Source organism: Canis aureus, chromosome 35, assembly GCF_053574225.1.
Source record: "Canis aureus isolate CA01 chromosome 35, VMU_Caureus_v.1.0, whole genome shotgun sequence".
Classification (NCBI taxonomy): domain Eukaryota; kingdom Metazoa; phylum Chordata; class Mammalia; order Carnivora; family Canidae; genus Canis; species Canis aureus.
Window position 1 is genome coordinate 3,431,186 of NC_135645.1, and position 23,962 is coordinate 3,455,147.

The 23,962-nt window shown below is 46.8% G+C and overlaps 1 protein-coding gene across 5 annotated transcripts in view; it reads left to right on the forward strand.

The window, feature by feature from the left end:
* Positions 1–248: 248 nt before the first annotated feature.
* Positions 249–23,962, forward strand: part of MUC13 (mucin 13, cell surface associated) — a 33,319-nt gene continuing 9,605 nt past the window's right edge. For 2 of the 5 annotated variants that reach the window (XM_077884619.1, XM_077884618.1), the window contains exons 1-11: positions 249–389; positions 6,030–6,244; positions 7,906–8,177; positions 8,229–8,634; positions 12,500–12,622; positions 13,484–13,590; positions 15,329–15,384; positions 18,326–18,489; positions 21,864–21,989; positions 22,320–22,452; positions 23,089–23,126. In XM_077884619.1, the coding sequence (XP_077740745.1) occupies positions 6,199–6,244; positions 7,906–8,177; positions 8,229–8,634; positions 12,500–12,622; positions 13,484–13,590; positions 15,329–15,384; positions 18,326–18,489; positions 21,864–21,989; positions 22,320–22,452; positions 23,089–23,126 (1,471 nt within the window). In that variant the 5' untranslated portion in view covers positions 249–389; positions 6,030–6,198. The remainder of the gene's footprint in view (positions 390–6,029; positions 6,245–7,905; positions 8,178–8,228; positions 8,635–12,499; positions 12,623–13,483; positions 13,591–15,328; positions 15,385–18,325; positions 18,490–21,863; positions 21,990–22,319; positions 22,453–23,088; positions 23,127–23,962) is intronic. The other 3 variants (XM_077884620.1, XM_077884621.1, XM_077884622.1) reach the window with 3 other exon arrangements.

The window sequence follows — 23,962 nt, forward strand, 5'->3', positions numbered from 1 at the left end:
TGGGCGGTGCAGGTCGGAGCGGGCAGCCCTGCCGAGCCCGGGGGTTGGCGTGGGGGGCGGGCGCGGGGCGGTGCAGTCCGGACGCGGGGAGGGGGCGGCCCTGCGGGAGCCGGGGCTGGGGGTGCAGGTGGGGGTGGGGGTGGGGGTGGGGCTGTGCCCGGGGCCGGGGGTGGGGGCGGGCGCGGTCCCGGGCTTCGGCCCGCGCGGAGCACGGCGGCGGGAGGGGCGGGTGCGGGCGGCGCCCGGCGCGGGGCAGGTCCCGGTGGGTGCGGGCGGGCCGCGCTGCTGGGTGTCCGCCCCGGGACGCTCCCCACCGGCCTGCTCGCCGCTGCTGACCCCGCGCTGGGCCCGGGGACGTTCCAAGTGCCCAGACTTAGCAAACTTGCCAGGTAAGCGGCGCTGGCCTTGCAGCCGAGCGTGCTGGGAGCCCGTCTCCCAGGTGGGGCCCCCCGGGCCGGGGTGGCGTCGGGTCCGCGGGCTGCGGCCTGGAGCTTGAGCCCGTGGCATCCCTCCCGCGGGGGGTCCTGCTGCGGGCTTGCCCCCCCACCTGTCTCTGCCCCTCCTCCGCTCCTGGACGGGCCTCTCCCTACAGGTGACCCTGGCGGGCTGCTTTCAGGGTGAGCGGCACTCACCTGGCTGTTTCTCAGCGTGTCTGTGCAGCAGGATGGGCTCAGGAGCGTCCTACTCCGCTATCTTTCCAGAAAGTGGGGTATATCCGTTATTTTTAAGGATTCATGAGAGATCCAGAGAGAGAGAGAGAGGCAGAGACACAGGCAGCGGGAGAAGCAGGCTCCATGCAGGGAGCCCGACTTGGGACTCGATCCTGGGACCCAGGGGTCATGCCCTGGGCAGCAAGCAGATGCTCAACCACTGAGCCATCCAGGTGTCCCCTCCTTTTTTTTTTTTTTTTTTAAGAGATTTTATTTATTTAATTCATAAGAGACACACAGAGAGAGGCAGAGACACAGGCAGGGGGAGAAGCAGGCTCCATGCAGGGAGCTGGAGGCAGGACTCGATCCCAGGACCCAGAGGTCAGGACCTGAGCCCAAGGCAGACGCTCAGCCGCTGAGCCACCCAGGCGCCCCTGGGGATGTGTCCATTTTTTAAAGGTCTGTCATCCATATTCCCAGCTCCCCCTTCCCCTAAAGACTGTGGATAATAAGGTCTGTGTGTCACACTCCATCGCCAACAGTAATTTCTATCATCCTTTAAATCTTTGCCGGTGACATGGGCCCATTGTCATAGCATCTAACTGGCTCCCAGGGCTGGGCAGCCTCTCAGGGAATTGCTCGTGAATACGTGCAGAGGTTTTATTTCAGATTTGTCATAAAGAAGATCATTCCTGAGAAAGTCAGATCAAAAATTCCTTCTTAGAAGAGACATTTCAGGGGACACCTGGGTGGCTCAGTCTGTTGAGCATCTGCCTTCGAATCAGGTCATGGTCTCAGTCCTGGGATCGAGCCCCTCATCGGGCTTCCTGCTCAGGGGGGAGTCTGCTTCTCCCTCTCCTCTGCCCTTGTGCGCTCTCTCTCTGTGTCAAATAAATAAATAAAATCTTTTTTTTATAGATATTTTTTTAAATTTTAATTTATTTATGATAGTCACAGAGAGAGAGAGAGAGAGAGAGGCAGAGACACAGGAAGAGGGAGAAGCAGGCTCCATGCACCGGGAGCCCGACGTGGGATTCGATCCTGGGTCTCCAGGATCGTGCCCTGGGCCAAAGGCAGGCGCTAAACCGCTGCGCCACCCAGGGATCCCTAAAATCTTTTTTTTTTTTTTTTAAAGAAGAGACATTTCATAGATAACTTGACCAGTAATCAAAAAGGATGTCTGTCAGTATGAGGATAGCTGCCCGTTGAGCTTAAGCCCTGAATGTCAAGCTAAACGTCATTGCCCAGCCCCGTGCTGGGAGGGGGATATAGGAGCCAAATTTCCAACAACAGGCACTTCTCTGATTAACTTCCATTAGAAAACAGCACAGTTCAGCTCCAACTGCGGCTTGGTGTAGTTTTTCTCTTTTCCTGGTGTAATGTGACGTTTTTCATGGTGCTGATATTTTGTATTTCTGTTTTAGTTAACTTACTTAGTTACTTCCTCACCCACATAAGTCTGAAGGGCCTTTCTCCAACTCACCCAAGAACGTGTTCTAGCATGATGTCTTCTGAATGTCAGACAATTTACTACCATCCTCAGGATTCTTTTTTTTTTTTTTTTAAGATTTTAATTATTCATGAGAGACACAGAGAGAGAGAGGCACAGACATGAGCAGAGGGAGAAGCAGGCTCCCTGCAGGTGGGACTGGATTCTAGGTCTCCAGGATCAGACCCTGGGATGAAGGTGGCACTAAACCGAGCTACTGGGGCTGTCCGCCCCCCGCTTTTAAAGATTTTTGTTTATTAGACAGAGCTCTAGCACATGCCCTTGTGCATGAGTGGGAGGAGGAGCAGAGGGAGGATGGGCGGGGGGGGGGGGGGGCGGGTGGTCTGGACAGACCTCCCCACTGAGCAGGGAGCCTGATGTGGAGCTCGATCCCAGGACCCTGAGATTACGACCTGAGCCCGAGGCAGACACTCAACCAACTGAGCCCCGCAGGTGCCCCTGAATTTACTTTTAATTTAAACTTTACATCATCACCTTCATCACAAATATTAAGTCACCATAAAATAAATACAATAAAAATAAAGTGTTAGTGGGTCCTAGGTGGGTATCTCTGTCAAAGGCTCTGTGCCTGGGGCTGCTCTGTCTTCCTTGTAAAAGAAAATATCCAAGCACCAGCGCAGTCACAGACACGGGCAGTAAATGTGATTTTCTCCTGGTGTAATCAGAGTGACTGAAACACATTTGAAAAGGCAATTACTTTCCCCCTCCAAGTGAATCAGTATTTTCCAATGGTGACCACAGACCACTTAAAATCATCTTGTGTGCCACAGGCATCCTGGCTGTCACACCTGAGCACACATCAGAGTTAAACTAGAGTCTTGTTAAAACGGTTGGGGAGACGGCTGAGGCAGTAAGTCCGGTGCTGGGGCTGAAAATATGCATTTCTAAAAAGCTCCCAAGTCATGGGGCTGCTGCTGATCTGGGGAACACTTCGAGGGCGACTGCTGTCATTGCATCATCTCTCATTTTAGGAATAACTAGACTGGGGAAGCTGACAGGTGCAAAGTAGACACCACTGCGACCCCCAAACAGGTGCTAACATACTCCCTTCTGTTGATGGCAGTTTTTCTCTCGAGGAGCAGCAAACCCGAGCCCAGTACTGGCACCCCTAAGAGCTGTGTTAATAATCCCCAGCACCACCCAGTCCTCCATGAGGAAGCCTGAACTACAGTTTGTTTGCACACCTACTGGCACCTCCGTGTAGCACCTTTCAATGAGCCCAGGAGGTGAGAAGTCAGGCTACTTCCTGGGGAAAGCCCCTTCGTATAACTTCTCCCAGAGCTTAGTTCCAGAAGATGGATAATGGAATGGTGACGTCGTCGGAGAGGCCGACAGGGGCCTGATCCCACAGGGAGTGTGCATTTTATTTCAAGTGCAGCAACAGGAAGTCATGGGAGCATTTCAACAGCACAGGCCCCCGGTTCATTTCCTCCGTGACCTTCCTCACAATGTGAGCTTACCTGGTCTTTGTTGGGTTGGTTGTTGCCCACCCTCCATGAGGGCTTCCCTGCTTTGTTCACTCCTCTGTCCTCAGCAGACACGTAGCAGGGGCTCAGTTAACACTTATGGAATAAAGGAAAGAACAGGCAAATGCCAATGAGTTTGCCTGAGGGGCAGGGGGCAGGGAGGGATGCAAAGTAAACGATGGAGTCCTGTGTCTTCAGATTCACAGTATGTTGGGGGAACCGATTTTTCAAAATAAGTTGTTGGTTGACATAATCAAATTATTCGTAAAAGAGAAAATTCATAAAGCAATGTGGGGAAAATACTCTCTCCTCATTTTAAAGACACGCTGCTAGCCAGACAAACTGAAACAACATTTTACATCTTTAAACACGCTTGCATGGCTAATACCCAACTCCAGTGAGGGTGCAGATGATTTCATAAGCTTTACAAAGGCTATATTCCCTTCAAAAGGAAATTCAACAACAGATATTAAGAGCCATAAAAAAAAAAGTTTGTTTTTTTGTTTTAACTGAGAAATAACATTTAAAAATGACCCTCTGCCTGAGAAATTAATTTCTGGGACTTTATCCCGAGGAAATACTTTCAAATGAGTGGAAAATTGTGTGTGCAAACTATTTTTTTTTGTGCAAACTATTAATACACAGAACAGCACAGATGAATCTCAACATAGTTATGCTGAGTGAAAGAAGCCAGACCAAAAAATAAAAATTCCAAAACCCCAGTACATCTGTATGATTCCATTTATATAAAATTCTAGAAAATGCAAACTAATCTATAGTGACAGAAAGCCAATGCGTGGTTATCTCGGCCTGGGGTTGTGGGGAAGGATGGGCACAAGACTTTTGGGGATTGTGATAACATTTGCTATCTTGATTATGACCATCATTTCATGGGTGTACGCCCATATAGCAACTTTAAATATGTGCAGCTTCCTTTACATTCCTTATGCCTCAGTTAAGTTGGAAAAGAAAGGAGAAAGAAAGGACTGGATATCCACAGTAATATGGATGAATTTTGAAATTGTTGTGTGAAGGAGGAGATCTAGACCTAGAATAGTACGTACTGTACGACTTCATTTATATACAGTTCTAGAAAAAGCAAACTAGTCTCTAGTGACACAAAGCAGGTCAGTGGTTGCCTAGGTTGGGGATGGAGGGAGGACTGGACTGCAAAGGGGCAAGAGGAAACTTTTGGGTGCGATAGAAACGTTCTGTATCGTGATTTTATTTATTTATTTATTTATTTATTTATTTATTTATTTATTTATTTATTTATTTATTTATTTATTTAGTATCGTGATTTTAATGGTAGTTTCACCACCATCTCTACGTAGGTGGATATACATCTATTAAAACTCATTGAGTTTGACACTTTAGATGGATCCATCTATTGACACAAATAAAAAATTGATGTAACTCGACAAAGCAAATTTAAAAAGAAAAAAGAAAAGACGGAAAAGAGCCTTCAATTTAACTTTTGGTGCCAGGAATCCTTCAGGCTGAGAATTACAGCACGGGGGTGCTGTTTATTTGTTCGGAAAAAATATTTCAGTGGGCCTCTTGTCTCGATAAGAGCAAACCTGAAATCCTATTCCCTAAATGGAGACTTTTGAGACAACAAGGAAGGAACTTTCTGTGGGATAACATAAAAAAAGTTTTGCCTTCACTAAGGTCCAAGGTAAAACTCGGACTAATCTTCCCAAGGGGTGGCTGGACTCACCCCCCTGATGGGGCTACACCCCGGGGAGCTGGGCTTCGGAGGGGAGGGGAGGGGAGGGGAGGGAGGCCTGGGTTAGGAAGCTCCTGGCCTGAGGGGCGGGCTGGTTCCTGAAATGGGAGAAGTCAGGGGTTCCCGGGCCAGAGGGAAGTCGAGAAGCCCGGGGAGTGAGGACAGGAGTCACCTGTGTCAGGCTTTTCCTTTTGCTTCGCTTCCTGAGCTGTCGCCCACCCGCCTTGGTGGAGTTAGGCCTAAGGCTACCGTGTTTGAGGGCACTAATGGGGCCGTCCAGGTAGAGTGCGGCCGTGGCCAGCCACGGGAGCCTGGAGACGGGGTTACAGAGTTGCTCGGAGTGCCCACCCGGGAGGCCACCCCAAAACTGAACACCCCCCAGTGTGGGGAGAACATGAACCAGCTCCCCGGGGTTGGCGAGCTCCAGCGGGAGGGACCGTGCGTCTCCCTGCTCCCGGGGCAGGGCGTGGAGCTCGGGGCTGTTCCCAGGAGTCACCCGCTCCTAAAGGGACATTTGGGACGTGAGGGGGTTCGCTACTCCCCCTCCCCCACCCCATAGACCTCGCAGGGATGGGTAGGCTGTTTTCAGCTATTTGGACTGTGATAAATTGGATAGAATATTTTGAACAGAAAAATACTCTCTAAGGCCGGGCCCACTTCTTTTATCTCAAAAGCTCAGAGGAGGAGACCTACCCGACGGGGGGCCAAACCCCAACAAGTAATTGCCTCTGGCTGGTTGACGTCAGTTAACGACTGGACTTTGTACCCAGAAGAGAGTTAAAGCTAAGGACGGTTGGAGATAAAGTCATTTCCTCCTTGGGTTGCCCAGCAAGGACGTCGAAAATGAAAGGCCTTATCCTCCTCGCTCTTCTCCTTTCCAGAAGCTCAGGTAAGAAACATTTTATAACTTTTCCTTCCTTTAATCACCCTCGCTGTCTTGGAGGTAGACCCAGCAAGCTTCAGGCACCGGTTCCGAGGCCCAGAAGGCTGATTATTTTATGGCTGGAATTCCTCTCCGGTTCTGCTCATGGTGAAGAGAGACCGAGCAGGAGGACGGGCCTCGGGACTGGCGTGTGGGGTTCAGCGCAGCAGAGATTGGTCTTCCAGAGCTCCTCAGCCCAGAACAATTCAGTAGGTTCCGAGGGGTCTGGTGCCTGGTAGCCTTTGCTTGGGCCCCCACAAGTCACTTGGACCCTAAGGCGGTGCAGGGACCAGGTTTCATCCCTGGTTCTGGCATCAAGAGTCTTTTGCCCCCTTCCACAAGGGAATCAACGTTTACCTCTGGAAAAATCCCTACACCCCTCTGGGTATTGGTTGGCTCTTCTATCAAACGTGGATGATCGTATCCATTGCACAGTTACCATCTGGCACAGGGAAAGCCCTTGTTTGATGAAAAGAGTAGCAGAAATAGGTCAAGTTGACCAGCTGGTGAAGTGTTTTCTTCCTCCTGGAAGAGCAATTGTTTATCTCTTCAACCTTTTTTTTTTTTTTCTCTTCAACCTTTAATGACTATTTGAGCCAGGCCCTGTTGAAGTGAAGAGCCACATTCTGCCAACGGGGACTCACAGACCCAGGGGCCATTCGCAGGGTTTTTTTGTTTTTTGATTGTTTTATCTGAGGGTGTAGGAATTGCTTCCTCACTAAAACTTATTTTTTTTAAGGTTTTATTTATTTATTTGACAGAGAGAAAGCACAAGTAAGGACAGAGGGAGAGGGAGAAAGAGGCTCCCCACTGAGCAGAGAGCCCGAGGTTGGGATCCATCCCAGCACCCTGGGATCATGACCTGAGCTGAGGCGTCCCTCTCACCAAAACTTTAAAAAAATATATTTTTTTAACCAGTTGTCAATGTCGGAGTTCTTTGAGACAATGAAGTGTTCTAGGGGACTAATCACCGGACTGCTAAGACTTTATTACTCCATATGTCCAGGTTTTCCTAAGAGTTGGAAAAAAGCTAACTCTGATGATCACCCTTAGGGCAAAGATGATCTCTATTCATCTTACTTTTTAAGAAATTAATGTGTCTAAAATTATTTAATGGGTAAGCATCACTAGAATAAAATTTTGGAGGAAGTTTAATACACACTTAAATGAAGTATTTTTATTTCATCATTCTTTAAACACACCCCCTTTCCAACTCTTCCTAAATTGCCATATAAATGGGAAATGAGGACGATTGCCTTAAACTGTAAAGATAAAAGGTGGCCACTTTCAGGTCATAAGAGTGCCCCCTGCTGTCATTTCCCATCGTCCTCACAGAGGACAGGCACGCAGAAACCGTGCTACTTCTCAGTACTGATCTTCCTACATATTAACTTTTTGCAATGGATTTCAGTAACATTTTTTTTCGGTTTTGTCTGTTGAACTTCTCATTTTATTTATTGTGGGATTTTGTGTGCGTGTTGGAAGTGGTCATGTATTTTCGTTTTTAATGTAGTCGCCTCTGCTTTTCAGGAAAGAGTGATTGGGTACAAATTAGTATTAAATAATAGCAACTGCCATTATATATTGAATGTTCTGTCTTCTGAAACTTGGTGTCTCTGTTCCTCCAGTCATCCAGTCAGTCACTTCAAACTCAGCTGCCGCCACATCAACTCCTACCACAACTCCTACCACCACATCAACTCCTACCACCACAACAACTCCTACCACCACAACTCCTACCACCACATCAACTCCTACCACCACATTAACTCCGACCACCACATCAACTCCTACCACCACATCAGCTCCTACCACCACATCAACTCCTACCACCACATTAACTCCGACCACCACATCAGCTCCTACCACACCAACTCCTACCATCACACCAACTCCTACCACCACATTAACTCCGACCACCACATCAACTCCTACCACCACATCAGCTCCTACCACACCAACTCCTACCATCACACCAACTCCTACCACCACATCAACTCCTACCACCACATCAACTCCTACCACCACAACAACTCCTACCACCACAACTCCTACCACCACATCAACTCCTACCACCACATTAACTCCGACCACCACATCAACTCCTACCACCAAACCAACTTCACCTATTTCTACCTCATTGGTAAGTATGACTTCTGTATCAAGTACAGTTTCAACCACCACTGTCACCACCATCTCAGCTGGAAGTGGCAACTCAGACACAGCTACTACTTCTCCAACAATATCAGTGACCAATAACGGATCATCCAACACAACCACACAGAATAATTCTTCAGCAGCTACTAGCAGTGTCACTTCGTCCAAGACCAGCACCCCAACCATTCCTTCCCCCCCAGGTAAGAGCCATTCCTTGCCTCAAAGACTGCTTGCTTGCAGACTCAGGGCATTGTGGAGGAGGGTAGGTAAGTGTGTTCTGTTGGTGGAGGGAAGTGGGTATAAAGACACCCAAGGTTTCCTTGCATATAAACCCCTGAAATTAAAAACTCAGAGTCACAAAGGCTAGTAGTGATGGCAGAGAGCCTAAACGATAACCCGCAGGCTTATTCTGTACCTTCCCACCTATGTCACTTCAAGCTAGGTGTGGAATGTTTTTATGAACTTGGACATCACAAATGCTCCTTCTCCCCAGGAGATTTTTACAAATAGCTTCAGCATCCCTGAGAAGGCCAGATCCAAATAAATGCTGTCTCTCCAGCCCCACTGGTCTACTTGCCTAATCTACCCAAGGAAGGAGTCAGTTCGACCCTGGCTCCTTAACAGAGGTTAGTGAAAAAAGTTACAATGGTGGCTGATCACAGTTTGAATTCATAGAATTTGAGCCTGAGGGATAGAGAGCCAAACAACAGCAATGCTCAAACAGTCCTAGACATGGTTGGGGCCATTGTCCAAAGGACCAATGTTTTGGGAGTACTAAGAGATGGCAATTGACCTCAAGCCAAAATTATTGAAACCACTGCCTCATTTCTGGAAGTTTCGTCTAGAACAGGAGCAAACCTCATCAGTAAAGGCAAACTAGTAAAAATGTTAGGTTTTGAGGGCCACAATGGGGTTTCTTTCTGTTGCAACTACTCCACTCTGCCATTTTAACATGAAAGCCATCAAGGTCAATATACAAATGAATGAGCCTGGCTGTATACCGATAAAACTTTATTCACAAAAACTGAAGACCAGTCAGATTTGGCTCATAAGTCATTGTCTGCCAACCCCTGGTCTATAATAATCCTCAGATCTAGGCTGGAAGGGTCTCAATAGATCTTGTCATTCTCTGGGAAACTTGAGGCCCAGGAAGGGCAGCAATTTGCCCAAGGTCAAAGAGCAAGCTGATGTCTCCCCACACTGACTTCTTTTGGCTTCCCCCGTGTTCTTTGACAGATCTACGAAATGGATGATTAAGCAAGTAAAGCCAGGGCCTGTATGTAAGACCTGGTTCCTAGTCTGCTTTCACGAGCGAAGGGCCCGCCCTGAAGGCTAGGCCCCCTGGGCCACAGCTGCACAACCAGCTCTAGTGGAGTCTAGTGGAGTCTGGGAGTCTAGTGGAGTCTAGTGGAGTCTTTCTAAGCCATTTCTGCTTCTCCAGATGTTCTCTCAGAGGAAGGCAGCCGCCTTATGTTCTTGGCCTGACCACTAGCTCACTGTGGGGATAGGGGCAGATCACTTCTCTCTTGCCTTCAACTTCCCCAGCGTCATAAGGTGTGAGTGAACTAAATGGCCACCAAAATCCCTTCCAGCTGTAACATCCTGTGACCTTATTCCTGGCACACAGAACCAGCTGACAGGTCTGTCCTTTATTGCCAGAGAGAAAGCTTACCAGGAGTTCTTTGTCTGGTGTATCCTGAGTGGAGTTGACTCAGTTTCTTCCCTAGCATTTTCCAAATCACCCTGGCAATGCAACTGAGGCTTTTTAAAAACCCCTTTTATTTTACTTAGGATATTAACTCGTGCCTTATTAGAGGGGTGGCCCTACTGTTGTTTATGAGATACTGCGCAATCCTCGCTTTCATCCCAGGAAGGCTTCCTTTTTTTTTTTTTTCTTTTAACTCTCGAAAAAAAATTTTTAATACACCTTATTTTTTAGAGCAGCTCTTTGTTTTAAAGATTTTATTTATTCATGAGAGACACACAGAGAGAGAGAGGCAGAGACGGAGAAGCAGGCTCCAAAATGAGGAGCCTGATGTGGGACTCGATCCCGGAATCCTGGGATCACAACCTGAGCCAAAGGCAGACGTTCACCTGAGCCACCCAGGTGCCCCTCTATGTAGGTTTTTGAGTGGACATGTTTTCAGCTCCTTTGGGTAAATACCAAGGAGTGTGCTTGCTGGATCATATGGTAAGAGTATGTTTAATTTTGTAAGAAACTGCCAAACTGTCTTCCCAAGTGGCTGCACCACTTTGTATTTCTCTCCAGTATGAGAGCTCCTATTACTCCATATCCTCATCAGCACTCTTTTATTTTTTATTTATTTTATTTATTTGAGAGAGAGCATGAGAGGAGAGGAAGGGCAGGGGGAGAGAGAAAAGCAGGCTCCTTGATGAGCAGGGAGCCCAAGATGGGACTCGATCCTGGGACCCTGGGATCATGACCTGAGCCAAAGACAGATGCTTAACCAGTGGAGCCACTGAGGCACCCCCTATTTATTTAATTAATTAAAAAATATTTTATTTATTTGAGAGGGAGCGAGAGAGCGCACAAGCCAGGGGAGGGAGAGTGGGAGAGGAAGAGGGAGAAGCAGGCTCCTGGTTGAGCAGGGAGCCCAATGCCATGTGGGACTCAATCTCAGGACTCCAGGATCATGACCTGAGCTGAAGGCAGATGCTTAACAGATGGAGCCACCCAGATGCCCCCTATTTTTTATTTTTTAATAAAAGTAAATTAGGCCCACAGTTATGAAAGAAAAAAAGCTTAAACAGGACAAAAGTATATGCAGTAAGAACTAAATATCCCTCCTATCCTAAACCCTGAGGACCCAGACCTCTGTTTTCTTCTCCAGAGGCAATTTCTATGGCCAATTTCTCATATATCTTTCTCCAGAGGAATTTGTGCAAATACAAACATACATTTTCGTCTGTTTGGGCGTACTCTGTCCTTTTTATCACAAAAGAGAAGATGCTCTACACATTGTACCTTGTATGTAGCTTTTTAAAAAATCAGCAACTTCTACCTATAGTTCCTTTTTTTTTTTTTTTCTAAGATTTTATCCATTTATTCATGAGACACACAGAGAGACAGAGACACAGGCAGAGGGAGAAGCAGGCTCCATGCAGGGAGCCCGACATGGGACTCGATCCCGGGGCTCCAGGATCACGCCCTGGGCTGAAGGCAGCACTAAACCCCTGGGCCACCTGGGCTGCCCATACCTATAGTTTCCTGAGAATATTAACACATCTGGATCAGTCATTCAAATCTTTTCTGAAATCAGAGCTCAGAATCATTTCATTTGACAGAGATGGAGAAAAGGGCCAGCCAAAACAACCATTTCATTTCCCTCTGACCCAACTCCACTCCCCATTCCTACCACCTCTCTAGAGAGAGGAAAGGTGCTCCTGCACCTGCACCCTCCCTGGTCTGAGGGCACCAGCCAGTGGCGTAGAAACCATTGCAGTATAACTGTCACATCCATTGAGGTCGTCCTCTCAGAAAGCCGGGGGTGCAGTGTGCCCTCATCACTTCCTCTGAGGATCTTCACTGAGCTCATCTGCAGGGTCCCCGTACCATGACCTTCCTGTCTTCACACGTCTGTATGCCTTGTACGCTAACCCAAACAGAATACCTGGTTTCTTTGACGGGGGCGGGGGAGGGACTTCGTGCCTGTCCCTCCCCATAAGACAGCTCTTCATGCTTCTCTAGAAAATAGGATGCTCTCTTTCGAATGGTCCTGGGAAACCCTACCTAGTGGTAGAGGCCCAGACATCAAGGTTCTGGGGGATCCTTGAGATCCAGAGATGCTAAAGATGAAACTAGGTGATTGCCGTCTCTGAGCAGACTCTTGCCCGCCAACCTCTGCCTTTACTGTCGACAAGCACTGGGCCCCAGAATTTCAGCACAGCCCATAAGCTTATGCCTCTTCCAAGGGTGGGCCATGGAGTAGCACAACCAAGGAAGAGAAAGTGCCCAGGAGGGAGGCAGGAAGTTGTTAAGGTATGTTTCTGGGTGTCATCTGTTGTCATGCTGTGCATTTTTAATCCCATTTTCCTCTCCCTCAGGCCCCAGCAGTCCTTGCCAAGGAGCTCCCTGTAAAGGTGATTCTTCCTGTGTTAGCCTGAACAGTACCTACTTTTGCCTGTGCTTCTTTGGATATTACTATAACTCCTCCACATGCAAAAAAGGTGAGTTATGAGGGATGAACCCCGAGGAGCTGCATTTCAGACCTAAAGTGGAATAGAAAATGAGAACAGTGTCAAAAGTAGCCTCCAGAATAGTAGATACAGGTAGAGGATAAGTTATAGGCAACAAAGATCAGCTAAGCAGAGAAAAATCTCCTGCTTTTATCTCAGTGGCAACTAGAAGAATCACAGGGATTAGAGATATTCCAGAAGCCAAACCAGATGTTCCTATCTCAGCACTCATAATCTCATTTCTGGGGATACACTCTAGGTAAAGGACCCCAAATATAGAAAGTTTTGTGCATAAAGATGTTTGCTGCAAACCTTTCTTTCCTTGTAAGTAATCAATAGCACGAAAGCCAAAAAATGACTATCAATGAAGATAACATATATTTCATAGGGTCTTATGCAGCCTTTAAAAATAGTAGTTATGAAAAAAATAATAATAATGGGGAGGGTGCCTGGCTGGCTCAATCACTAGAGCATGTGACTCTTGATCTCAGGGTCTTGAGTTCAAGCCCCACATTGGGCGTGGAGCCTACTTTAAAAAACAAACAAATTAATAGTTATGAAGACTAGGTAATTATTTAAAAAAATGCTTATCACATAACAATACTTAAAGAAGACTCATAGAATCATAACGATATAAACTATCCGTGGAAAAAAATTGCTAAGAGAAATACACCAAAACAAAAATGATTGTGTTGGGTTGGGTGAGATTTGGGGGTCACATTTTTTTTTGTCTTTCCAGACTTCCTGAAATATCCTTGTATATAGAATTTAAGAATAGTCTGTCTTTTAAACAAAATGGAAACTAACCCTCTTTACATTAAATATTATAAAAAGATTCTGTTTGCATTTCAGGAAAGGTATTCCCTGGGACAATTAAAGTAGAAGTATCAGAAGTATCTGGTTTGGGAGATGAAAATTCTCTGGCCTATCAACAACTCCATAATAAAGTTATTGAATTTGTAAGTATTTTCCAATCATTCTTCCTATACGAGGATTCTTCATTCTAACACTTTCTTGCAGCATGTAGGACTGGTATTCAGGTGGCACATGCAGGTACAGCTATCCCAGTCGCTGAAACAGTGAAAGGCACCCTTACTGGTTGGTAAATTGGTGTCCGGTCACCCAGGCCCCTCCTCTGGGACCCCTGGGCCTCCCCATGGTCCTGTACCTAAATGGGTAATACCCAGCATGGCGGGGGGCCTTCAGAAGCTTGCTCCAAGATGCCTGGGTGGCTCAGTGGTTGAGCACCTGCCTTCAGCCCAGGGCGTGATCCTGGGGTCCCGGGATCGAGTCCCACATGGGCTCCCTGCATGGAGCCTGCTTCTCCCTCTGCCTGTGTCTCTCTGTGTGTATGTGTAGGTCTCATGAATAAATAAATAAATAAAATCTTTAAAAAAAAGAAGAAGAAGAAGCTTGCTCCAACCATACCATACCCATTGATACAAAAGCTACTAGATTTTTTTTTTTAAGTAGCCTTGCCCAGCATGGAGCCCAACATAGGTCTCGAACTCATGACCCTGAGATGAAGACCTGAGCTGAGATCAAGAATCGGACACTTAATCAACTGAACACCCAGGCACCCCTACAGTATTTTCAAATGGACTTGGAAATATGATGTTTTAAGACAAAATGATATTCATAGAATGGAAGAGAAAAAAAAAAACTGTTTTCCTCTCTACGATCAAACTTGTATACATTTCTATAGTAGCCTGGCTTCTTTTTTTGATGTTTGGTAAAGGAACTCCATTTGAATTAATGACTGTTACTTTTCTCCCCGCCCCCCCCCACTGTTAAAAATGTCAAAATGAACAATAGCTTTGCGTCATTTTGTTTTTTTAAAAATTTATGTATTCATGAGAGACACAGGGAGAGAGAGGGGCAGAGACAACAGGCCGAGGGAGAGGTAGGCTCCATGCAGGGAGCCCGACGTGGGACTCGATCCCGGGACCCGGGGTCACACCCTGGGCCGGAGGCAGATGCTCAAGCCCTGAGCCCCCCCAGGCGCCCCAGTTTCACTTCATTTTGATTATTGCAAGTGAATGTGTCAACATGAAAAGGGACGGAAATCTGCATTCTGGAACCACAGATATTAGGTCTGAAAGTACTTAGAGAGGACATCCAGCCAATGTTTCTGAAAGTTTAGTTTTAAGGAGAAAAAAAAAAACGTAATAAGTCTCACTCACCTCATTTTTATTTTATTTTTATTTTATTTTATTTTATTATTATTTTTTTTTCACCTCATTTTTAAAAGGCCGACTGTTGATTTGGCTGGGTGCCTTCGGAGTCTTTCTTCTAGATAGCTCGGACATGTCAATCTTATTATTTTATTTTATTTTTATGTTTTTAAAAGATTTTATTTATTTATTCATGAGAGACACAGAGAGGCAGAGACACAGGCAGAGGGAGAAGCAAGCTCCATGCAGGGAGCCCCACGTGGGACTTGATCCCAGGACCCCGGGGTCACGACCTGGGCCGAAGGCAGGCGCTAAACCGCTGCGCCACCGGGGCTGCCCAATCTTATTATTTTAGAACAAAAATTATCAGAAGGTGTTTGAGCACATGTAAGGGGCAAATTGCTGCAATGAACCACATGATATTTATACAGATGAGGTTAGAAATGTGTTGGCGTGAAAGCTTCTAGTATCACGTTTCTCCCCTCTTTGTGTTTGTTATTAAATCTGGTTTCCTCCTCCACAGTTTGGGGGCGCATTTCGCAATCCTGATTATGGACAGACCGTAATTGATGGAGTAAGGTAAGTTTGCGGGGACCCATGGGATACTTTGGAGGCAGGTGTGGGTTCCCTCACCTCCGTGTCCTCTTGAGTTCTCTGCGCGGCACTAATGCCCTCCAGTGGCAGGTCCCAAGAAGAGGCGGTCAGTCTGAGCACGCACAGGGCTCTGCTCCCCGGGCACTCGGACCCGGCTGCATGGGCCCGGGGCCGGCTGTAGCTTGGGGTGGCAAGATGCTGTCTGTGATTGGCTCCTCGGCAACCTGTACCTCTGGCCCAGGGTATCTATCACCTGGGATCTGTTTGCTTGGTTTCGTTCCTTGGCTACAAACCGCGGCTGGTCAACCTCTAGAATGTGCATTCCAGGGGCCAGGAAGAGGATTGAACGGCTCACGGTCAGCTCTTCTCATGGGGGTGGGGAAGTGAGGGAGAGAAGAATATCCCAATCATACACCCGGCCACTGGCCACCGAAAGGCCAGGAGTGAGCTCTTGTTGCTGGAAGAACGAGCAATGAATGAGCATATCAACGCAGTGGCCAGTGTCGGATGCCACGGGGGGAGCCAAAGAGGCAGAGGATTCTCAAGAAGTTAGTGATTCGGGCTTGGCCTCCTCTGAAGCCTGTGAATACACTTGCGCTGCAGGCCAGGGAAAGAATGTTCTAAGATGAGTGGAGTTGTACAGAAAAAGCAGCCCTAATGTAGCTCTATTTTATGGTTTTACTTTGCCTCTGTCTTGATGAGCTTTGTCAAGCCCTTTGTGGAATAAGCTACGGTACACATACTTCATACCTGTGAATTCAGAGGAGATCTCCTAAAGGTGGTGAGCTTTGAGCTTGGGCAGGTGTTTTAAGGTCCCTAAAGTTTTGTTAAATCATCTGCATAACTGGGATAATCTGATTGACTTTCCTGGAACCTCAGGAGGAGTAAGTGGGGTATCATTTGAAAAACAGCCTGTACAGAGTGACTGGCACATACTCGGTTTCAACACGCGGCAGTGCCTGGCTATGCCCCTTCCCGAACAGGGACCCCTGCAAGTGTGATGGAGAGTTGGTCCCATGGGACCGTCTGGTGGGGAGGGTTCCTGGACACTGTGGCGTAGGTTTCCTTTTTAAGGACGTACTGAAAGGGAGCCAGGAGCATTGAGAGGCAACCTTCTACTTGTGAGCTCAGTGTTCTGGAGACGAACCAGCTTATGCACCTGGAACCAGCTTACCAGGGCCCTGTGTTATCTAGAACGGCATGGCTTAAGCTCTGGCCCAACGCTCTCTGCTCTGCCCCCTGAGCTCCTTCTCTACTGTACCGATGTTGGAATTGGAAGGATCCTCAGAATTTCTCAAATCTCTCTTTGGACAGAGGAGGAGGCTCAGGCTCAGGGAGGCTGTGACTAGCCCTGGGCCAGGAAAGATGGTGACAATCTTGGGTCTAGATTTTAGGCCTCTTAGCACCAAGCCTACTGCTCTGATCATTTATGCTAAGCCGTTTTGTCATTAGATATACAGTGGTTCCATTGTTTCCCTTTTTTAAAAAAATATTTTTATTATTTATTCATTCGAGACACAGAGAGGGAGAGAGAGAGACAGAGACACAGACGGAGGGAGAAACAGGCTCCATGCAGGGAGCCTGACGTGGGACTCGATCCCGGGACTCCAGGATCAGGCCCTTTCAGGCCGAAAGTGGTGCTAAACCGCTGAGCCACCCGGGCTGCCCTCATCGTTTCCCTTAATTATAATATCTTGCCCCCTAAATCGGAGTGTACACCTGTAGGTTCTTTGAATGAATGAACAGTGGATGGCATTTCTTTCCTAGCCCCACTGCAAAATGGTGCCACAGATTTCTGGTCATTTTTCCACCGATAAAGAATGACTTGTATCAAACACTCCTTTCTCACTGCCGTGTACTTTCCATGGCCACCTCTAAATCCTATGGTCAATGAATCATTAGAGTAAGTTTTAAATTAGAATCTGAAGCCTATTTTTTTTTGGTGGGGGGGCGGATCCCTTGTGCGGTGACTGGTCCTAAAAACAGAATTTGGTTCCAATCTTGGATTTTTTTCCTCAATTGTTCTGAAGAACTAACCTGGCTGTAAACATCTAAGTAGGTTGGCTGTTTTCAAGTTTCTGATATTTATTCCAAAGTCAAAATGGAATCTAGGAAAAAAAAAAAAAAAACGGGAAAAATAGATCATGAGTCCTAAAAAACATACAGTCATCGGTTGTTGAAGAGAGGAGTTTTTGAAAGTCCTTCCTCTCACCTCCACCCTCAACCCTGTCTCTTTTAGGGGTCGTATCACCCGATTCCTCTTGGACAGTTCTAATTCTCTTGGATTAGAACTTGGCACAGTGATTCTTGGGGCTTCAAACTGCAGTGCCCAGTAGAGAGGGAGACTCCTACAATGTCTTGCCCATCGCAGGCGCTCGGTGTCTGGGGATGTGACGGGGTGCTCAGCTCAGGCTCCTGCAGCCCCACCCCCCCATTACAGTGTCCCATGTGGCCACCTGCTGACCACCCCGCCCCCGGCCCTCTCGGGAAATGACCCAGACTCCGTGGGGTGGATGACTGCTCTCCCTGCAAGGGAAGAATGTACACCCCCCAGTCCCTCGAAGTACAAGTGAAGTTTCCCAGCTCAGCAAGAGGCCTCCTCCTGATTTTCTACAGAGTGTGACACGTTACTGTTCCAGACATTACCTGTTCTACTTCTGGTTAGCCTCAGGCTTCTAGCTCCTACAAAGGATTGTCCACAATTTTTCCCAATAGCTAGGGATTTCCTCTGAGCACACATCGAAGAGAGAGAGATCTCTGGGCATATCAATTTGCCCTCTGACTGCAAGCCCAGGCCCCCGTACTTGGGCCCCAGTTGTGGATATAGGACAGTGGGTCAGGACTGGAGCTGGGAGACTGGGGGGTCTGGGAGGTCTGTGGATCCTTCGGTTCAGTTCATCAAGTGACGGGTTCATTTCATTTCCAGCATCCCTCCTTCAGCGAGACTAGAGATGCGTGCTGGCGGTACTGGTGTTGAGGTAACGGTCCTAAACATCTTCGCAGAAACGACAAAAGAAAATGAGGGGACCGTGCTTAAATTAGTTACAAAAGCGATTGAAAACAACACAAACAACATTCTAGGATATTCTAGTAAGCATTCAATATTTTCATTCAAAGTTTGCTTGCGGGCTGACCTTTCTGTAAACATTTCCATTCCCTGGGAGAAGGAGGCAGGAAAAGCAGGACAATTGAATCCATAGGATGAGCCCAGTTCCTGATAACCACTCTTTCTTCCTCCCTCTTCTCCCTTGCTTGCTTCTGCTCCTTTCCAACCAGCCCCCCATGTCATCCACTGACCACTTTGCTTCTCTCTTTGGACAGTAGTCATGGGCCAGTGGTCTCTGGACAGGAAAAGCTGAAAAAGGGAGAGACAAGGAGGCCTCATACCAAACTGTAGCTTCCAAATGATCACAGAAAGCCTTACTGACCCTGATTCCCCATTAGGCTGACCTCCAAGCTCCCAGCACGACTGAAACAATTCCCTTTTGCTGTGTTTCAAACCACCCCCAAGCTTAGCGGCCTGGAACAACAACCATTTATTCATCACAGTGCCACAATGTCCCTCCCTGCCTCTCTTGCCCTTCTCTTTGGTCATGCTGAGCCTCCTCCTTGAATGTAGATGCTCTGGGATAAAACACTTGACATTCTCTCGGAAAAGATGGCAGCTCCTCTGCCCTGTACCCTCTCCTTGGGCTGCGGCCCTCTTAGCAATGTCCATTCAACTCTTCTCCATCTGAATAGCATCTCCCAGCTGTAGAGACTGGAGAAAACTAGTTGTGTTTCTCTCGTGCCACCTATTTACGTGATGGCAGCCAGGTCTGGCATTTCTTTGGGCCTCGAGTGCAAAACACACACACACACACACACACACACACACACACACACACACACAGCCCTCCGTTCGTTTGCCCATCTTTCCATTTTACCTGTTTGCTCTTTGTTGTTGGTTTTTCGTTTGTTTGTTATTTGGGGTTTGATTTGTGGCAAGCCTGAGCTCATTTGGGGCTCAAGACTTTCTCTGTCACATTTTTAATATTCTGTCTTTGGTTATGGGACCTTCTTTCCATGTTTTATTTATAAATCTCATCTGGGAATTTCCTGTGCAAACCATACCAGTTTCTTAAGTTACCTGACCCTTTAAAGATTTTATTTATTTATTCATGAGACAGAGAGAGGCAGAGACACAGGCAGAGGGAGAAGCAGGCTCCATGCAGGGAGCCCGACGTGGGACTCGATTCCGGGTCTCCAGGATCATGCCCGGGCCAAAGGCAGGCGCTAAACTGCTGAGCCACTCAGGGATCCCCTCTCCCATTTTTAAAATTTTTTATTTATTTATTTATTTATTTGTTTGTTTGTTTATTTATTTATTATTTATTTATTTTCCCTTTAAAAAAAAACAGTTCATTGGATCATTAGCAGTTGCACTGTTAGAATTATGTTTCTAGAGATTATGTTCTTGAACTATTTTCATCTGCCAGAGTCTCATGCCACCAAATGACACCTTTCCCTTTCTGAACATTTCAGCTTACTCTCTCAAAGTCCTACTCTTGTCTCGCCTGTCACTTGGTGGTTGTCTTCCAAGGGACCCGTCACTTCTGTCTGCCTGTCAGGTTCTCCGTGGGATCAGGATTTGGTCCAGAATAGCAGTTCATGTAGTCAGAACCTCTACCTTAAGGCAACACATGACCTTGTCTTGTCTTTTGGCTCGATGAGACTTCTAGCAAGTGTGAAGAAGCTGAGGGTCTCTGTCAACACGGAGACTGACCACTCAGGTGGTCGCTAGTTGAAAATAACCAGTGCGTTCTTCAAGATAAAACTGGGGTCTCAAAAAAAAAAAAAAAAAAAAAACTGGGGTCTCCTGTACAGTTCTCTCACTTCGGCTCTCCTTCATAATGCCCTTGGCCCTGAGCTCTGGCCTAAGTGAAACCATTTGGCCTCAACCCAGAGAATTGCTCTTTTTTGACAAGTTCTCCTGCCATCGCTCCACGCTGAGATCAGGCGTGTGGTCTTAGATACATTAACAAATGACCAAATGATGCCAGCTAGAGATGGCCACAGAGCATGAAACACCCAGCAAATGGAAGCGAGAGGAAAACACCTTTTCTTGCTCTCCAGCTTCTGCAAAGACAGATTCCCTCTTCTGTGTTAAAAGTTGTCGAATTGCTTTCCTGGACTTTTAGTTGGAGGCATTTTCAAATGGCAGATGATGAAGGAAGGTTGGTTACAGGTGTGGGTTGTTTAGAAGAGAGTAACCGCGTATCTGTTTCACTTGCTCCTACTCTTGCCCCCTAATCTATTTCCAGATTCATCTTTTTATTCCTTATGCCTTGCAGCCTGTCTCCAGACTAATACTCTTAAAAGGCTGCTTTCTCTGTTTTCATGCTTCTGCTCAAAATCTACCAGTGGATCCCCAGGCTTGAAGGATGAAAGTCAACATTCTTAGCCTGGTATTCAAACTCTGCTGTACCTGTGAATGAACAAAAGCACGATTATTGGTTGAGGTTCCTGTAGTTGGCACTTGCATTGACATTAACGTATTCAATTCTCACAACAATTGTGTGAAACAAGAATTATTAGCCCCATTTTATAGACAAAGGAAACTTGGATCCACCAAAAATCAAATGATTGAACCGACAGCTCATAGCCAATAAATGGCAGGGCCAAGATTTCTCAAACCTCTCCCGCCTCACCACACCACCTCTCCCCTGCCCAAGGACAATTTCACTACTCACTGACAAGAGTCCTTTGCTTCTTTTCATGCCTGGTTTACACCACTTGACAGACTTCACCTCTCCTTTGACTGTTCAAAACTTACCTAATCCTTCAAGTCCTAGCCTACCTCCTGTCTCCTCCATGGTGTTATCTTTAGCTAGTGGAGCCCCTGAATTCCCATTGTACTTAAAGTCTGGACTGTGAGTTGATCAGTGTGACTCTCTGTGGGCTCAGACATGTAACCCTACAAAGATGGGGCCCGCAAGTTATATAGCTACTGTGTCCCTTATAGAACCCAGCATAGAACTAAGTGAAAAAGAAATCTTGCCCTTAAACATAATTGCACTACATTGGACTGAATTAATCTGAATCGAATTAATATAAGGAAATGGTCATGGAAGGGAAAATTAGGGAGTTGGATTTCATTATTCCAGATTTTCCTCTGTTAATTCCCTAAACAGGGACACCTGGGTGGCTCAGCAGTTGAGGGTCTGCCTTTGGCTCAGGGCATCACCCCAGGCCTGGGGATCAAGTCCCACATCAGGCTCCCTGCAAGAAGTCTGCTTCTCCTCTGCCTATGTTTCTGCTTTTCTCTGTGTGTCTCTCATGAATAAATCTCAAAAAAACACAAAAAAACAAAAACCTAACATATAGAAAGGCAAGTGTTATAACAATGGAGTGGAGTGCTTTCACAAGTTACTTTATCCATTTTGTTTTGCTGACTATATTTTTTAATTGTTTGTGCCTCTCAGATCAATCTTTGTGTGATTATTTCAATTGTGAAAAGGAAAATGCCCAGGACAAGTGTGACAATGGTTTGCTGTGTAAATGCAAGCCAGGGTTTGAAAGACCTAACCCACAGATCCCTATGTGTCTTGGTGAGTGTTCCATTTGCTTATAAATGTTCTATATACATCCTCTCCTTTTAGCATTTGCAAAATACAAGCTCTACTGCTTGTTTGCATGTGCATTCCAGAGTCTGAGGAGTGTGGATTTGGGCTTTAGACACACTGGCCTGGACTGAAGCCTTGGCTGTGAGCTGGTGAGGCAGCCCATGGGCAGCTTCCCAGGGAGCCCATTATGTGCACAGCCAGGGAGCACCTCACTTTACCCAGAGAAAACAATATTTAAACGCTGTGCTCTGTGACCTATCACTTTGGGGTTGAAGAGATTGTTTCTGATAATTACTCCCAAATTCTCTTTTGAAGCTTCTGCTCCAACGTGTCCTGACACCTGCAATGCAAACAACAATAGGCAATGCTTAGTGAACAAGGACAACACGGGCGTTGAATGCGTGTGCCTGTCAGGCTACAAGGAAGATGATCATGGGATCTGTCAAAAGTAAGAGAAATCACTCCTTTTTAATCTTACCACAACTGGAGCTAGCCAGAAAAGGATAGAACTTATAGACATATGAACGGATTTAGGGCCGGGATGTCGTAATGCTGCCATAGGTTGGTAGGTGTGAGAGCGCCATCGTATCATCGTCAGCAGCATCAGCAGTTGTTGAACATTCCCTGTGTGCTGGAAACCGTGCTAAGTAATACGTGTCACCTGACAACACTGTCAGAAATGAAGTCCTTCCCCATAGCAGAGAATGTAAATAATAAGCTCACAGGGCAGCAAAAAAGTGGCAGAGCCACGTGGTCTTGCAGCTGAGGGGGCCCCACAATGCTCCATGCCTCTGGGGTTCAGCTTAGCTTGAATAGCTGCATCTTCCTGAAGCTCAGAGGATGGAGTGTTCAGTCAGTGGGAAATGGGGCCCCCTGGAATTGTGTCCCCGCTCAGCCCTCCAGAGCTCCATGGAGGGTGCTCCCCTGGAGAACATGAGCATAAGGAAGAAAGGAGGACGAGGAGAAGGAGAAGAAGGGGCGGGTAGAAAGAAAGGAAGAAGGAGAGGAAGGCGTGGCGGTTGGGCGGGCTCTGGCGTGCTCCCCACAGAGACTCTGTACTACAGTTTCCATTATTGTATTTTAGGTGTGGATTTGGCTACGGTGGAGTCAACTGTGAAGACCGTGAGTACACAATTTCCTTTTTTTTTTTTTTTAAGTTTTGCTTTGTTATCAAGTTTCTGAGAAATATGGAACACATTCACAATTCAGCCCAGGACTCCAGAGTCTCTGGCTCCCTTCATAAAGAGCGAAAAAACCTGCCTGCCGTTTGTGTTCTGGGTCCTGGCATCCCATGCCTGCCCTTAGGCCATGGGCAGCAGCACCTCTGTTATAGAAAACAGCAGAAGCCAGCCCAAGGGGAGGGCTCTGGACTCGGCCAGACCAGAGGGGGGCATCCTAACATTATATTCATTGTCTACATTGGCTTAAATACGGGTTTGCTGTTACTACAAAGATAAAACCAGTATATCCCAAAAATGTTCGTGGTCGTGGGAGAGCAAAACTAAAAACCATTTAAATATGGAATCTTTCTGTCCTAGAGCTATTTACTAGCTTGTATGTGTTGTTTGCAAGTCCAGGTGCTTCATTCTCTCCCACACCCCACCCCCACCGGATTGGGACAATATTAACATATATTTTTGATGATATTATATTTTATTTATTTATTATTATTTTTTAAAAGATTTTTATTTATTTATTCATGAGAGACACAGAGAGAGGCAGAGACACAGGCAGAGGGAGAAGCAGGCTCCATGCAGGGAGCCTGACGTGGGACTTGATCCTGGGTCTCCAGGATCAGGCCCTGGGCTAAAGGCGGCACTAAACCGCTGAGCCACTGGGCTGCCCTGATATTATATTTTAAATTTTACGTAATGAACTAAAGACTGGTGATCCAAGATGAAGGAAACATTACTGTTGGCCTCCCAGCCAGCCACAAAGTTAGTGATAAAAAATGCTCT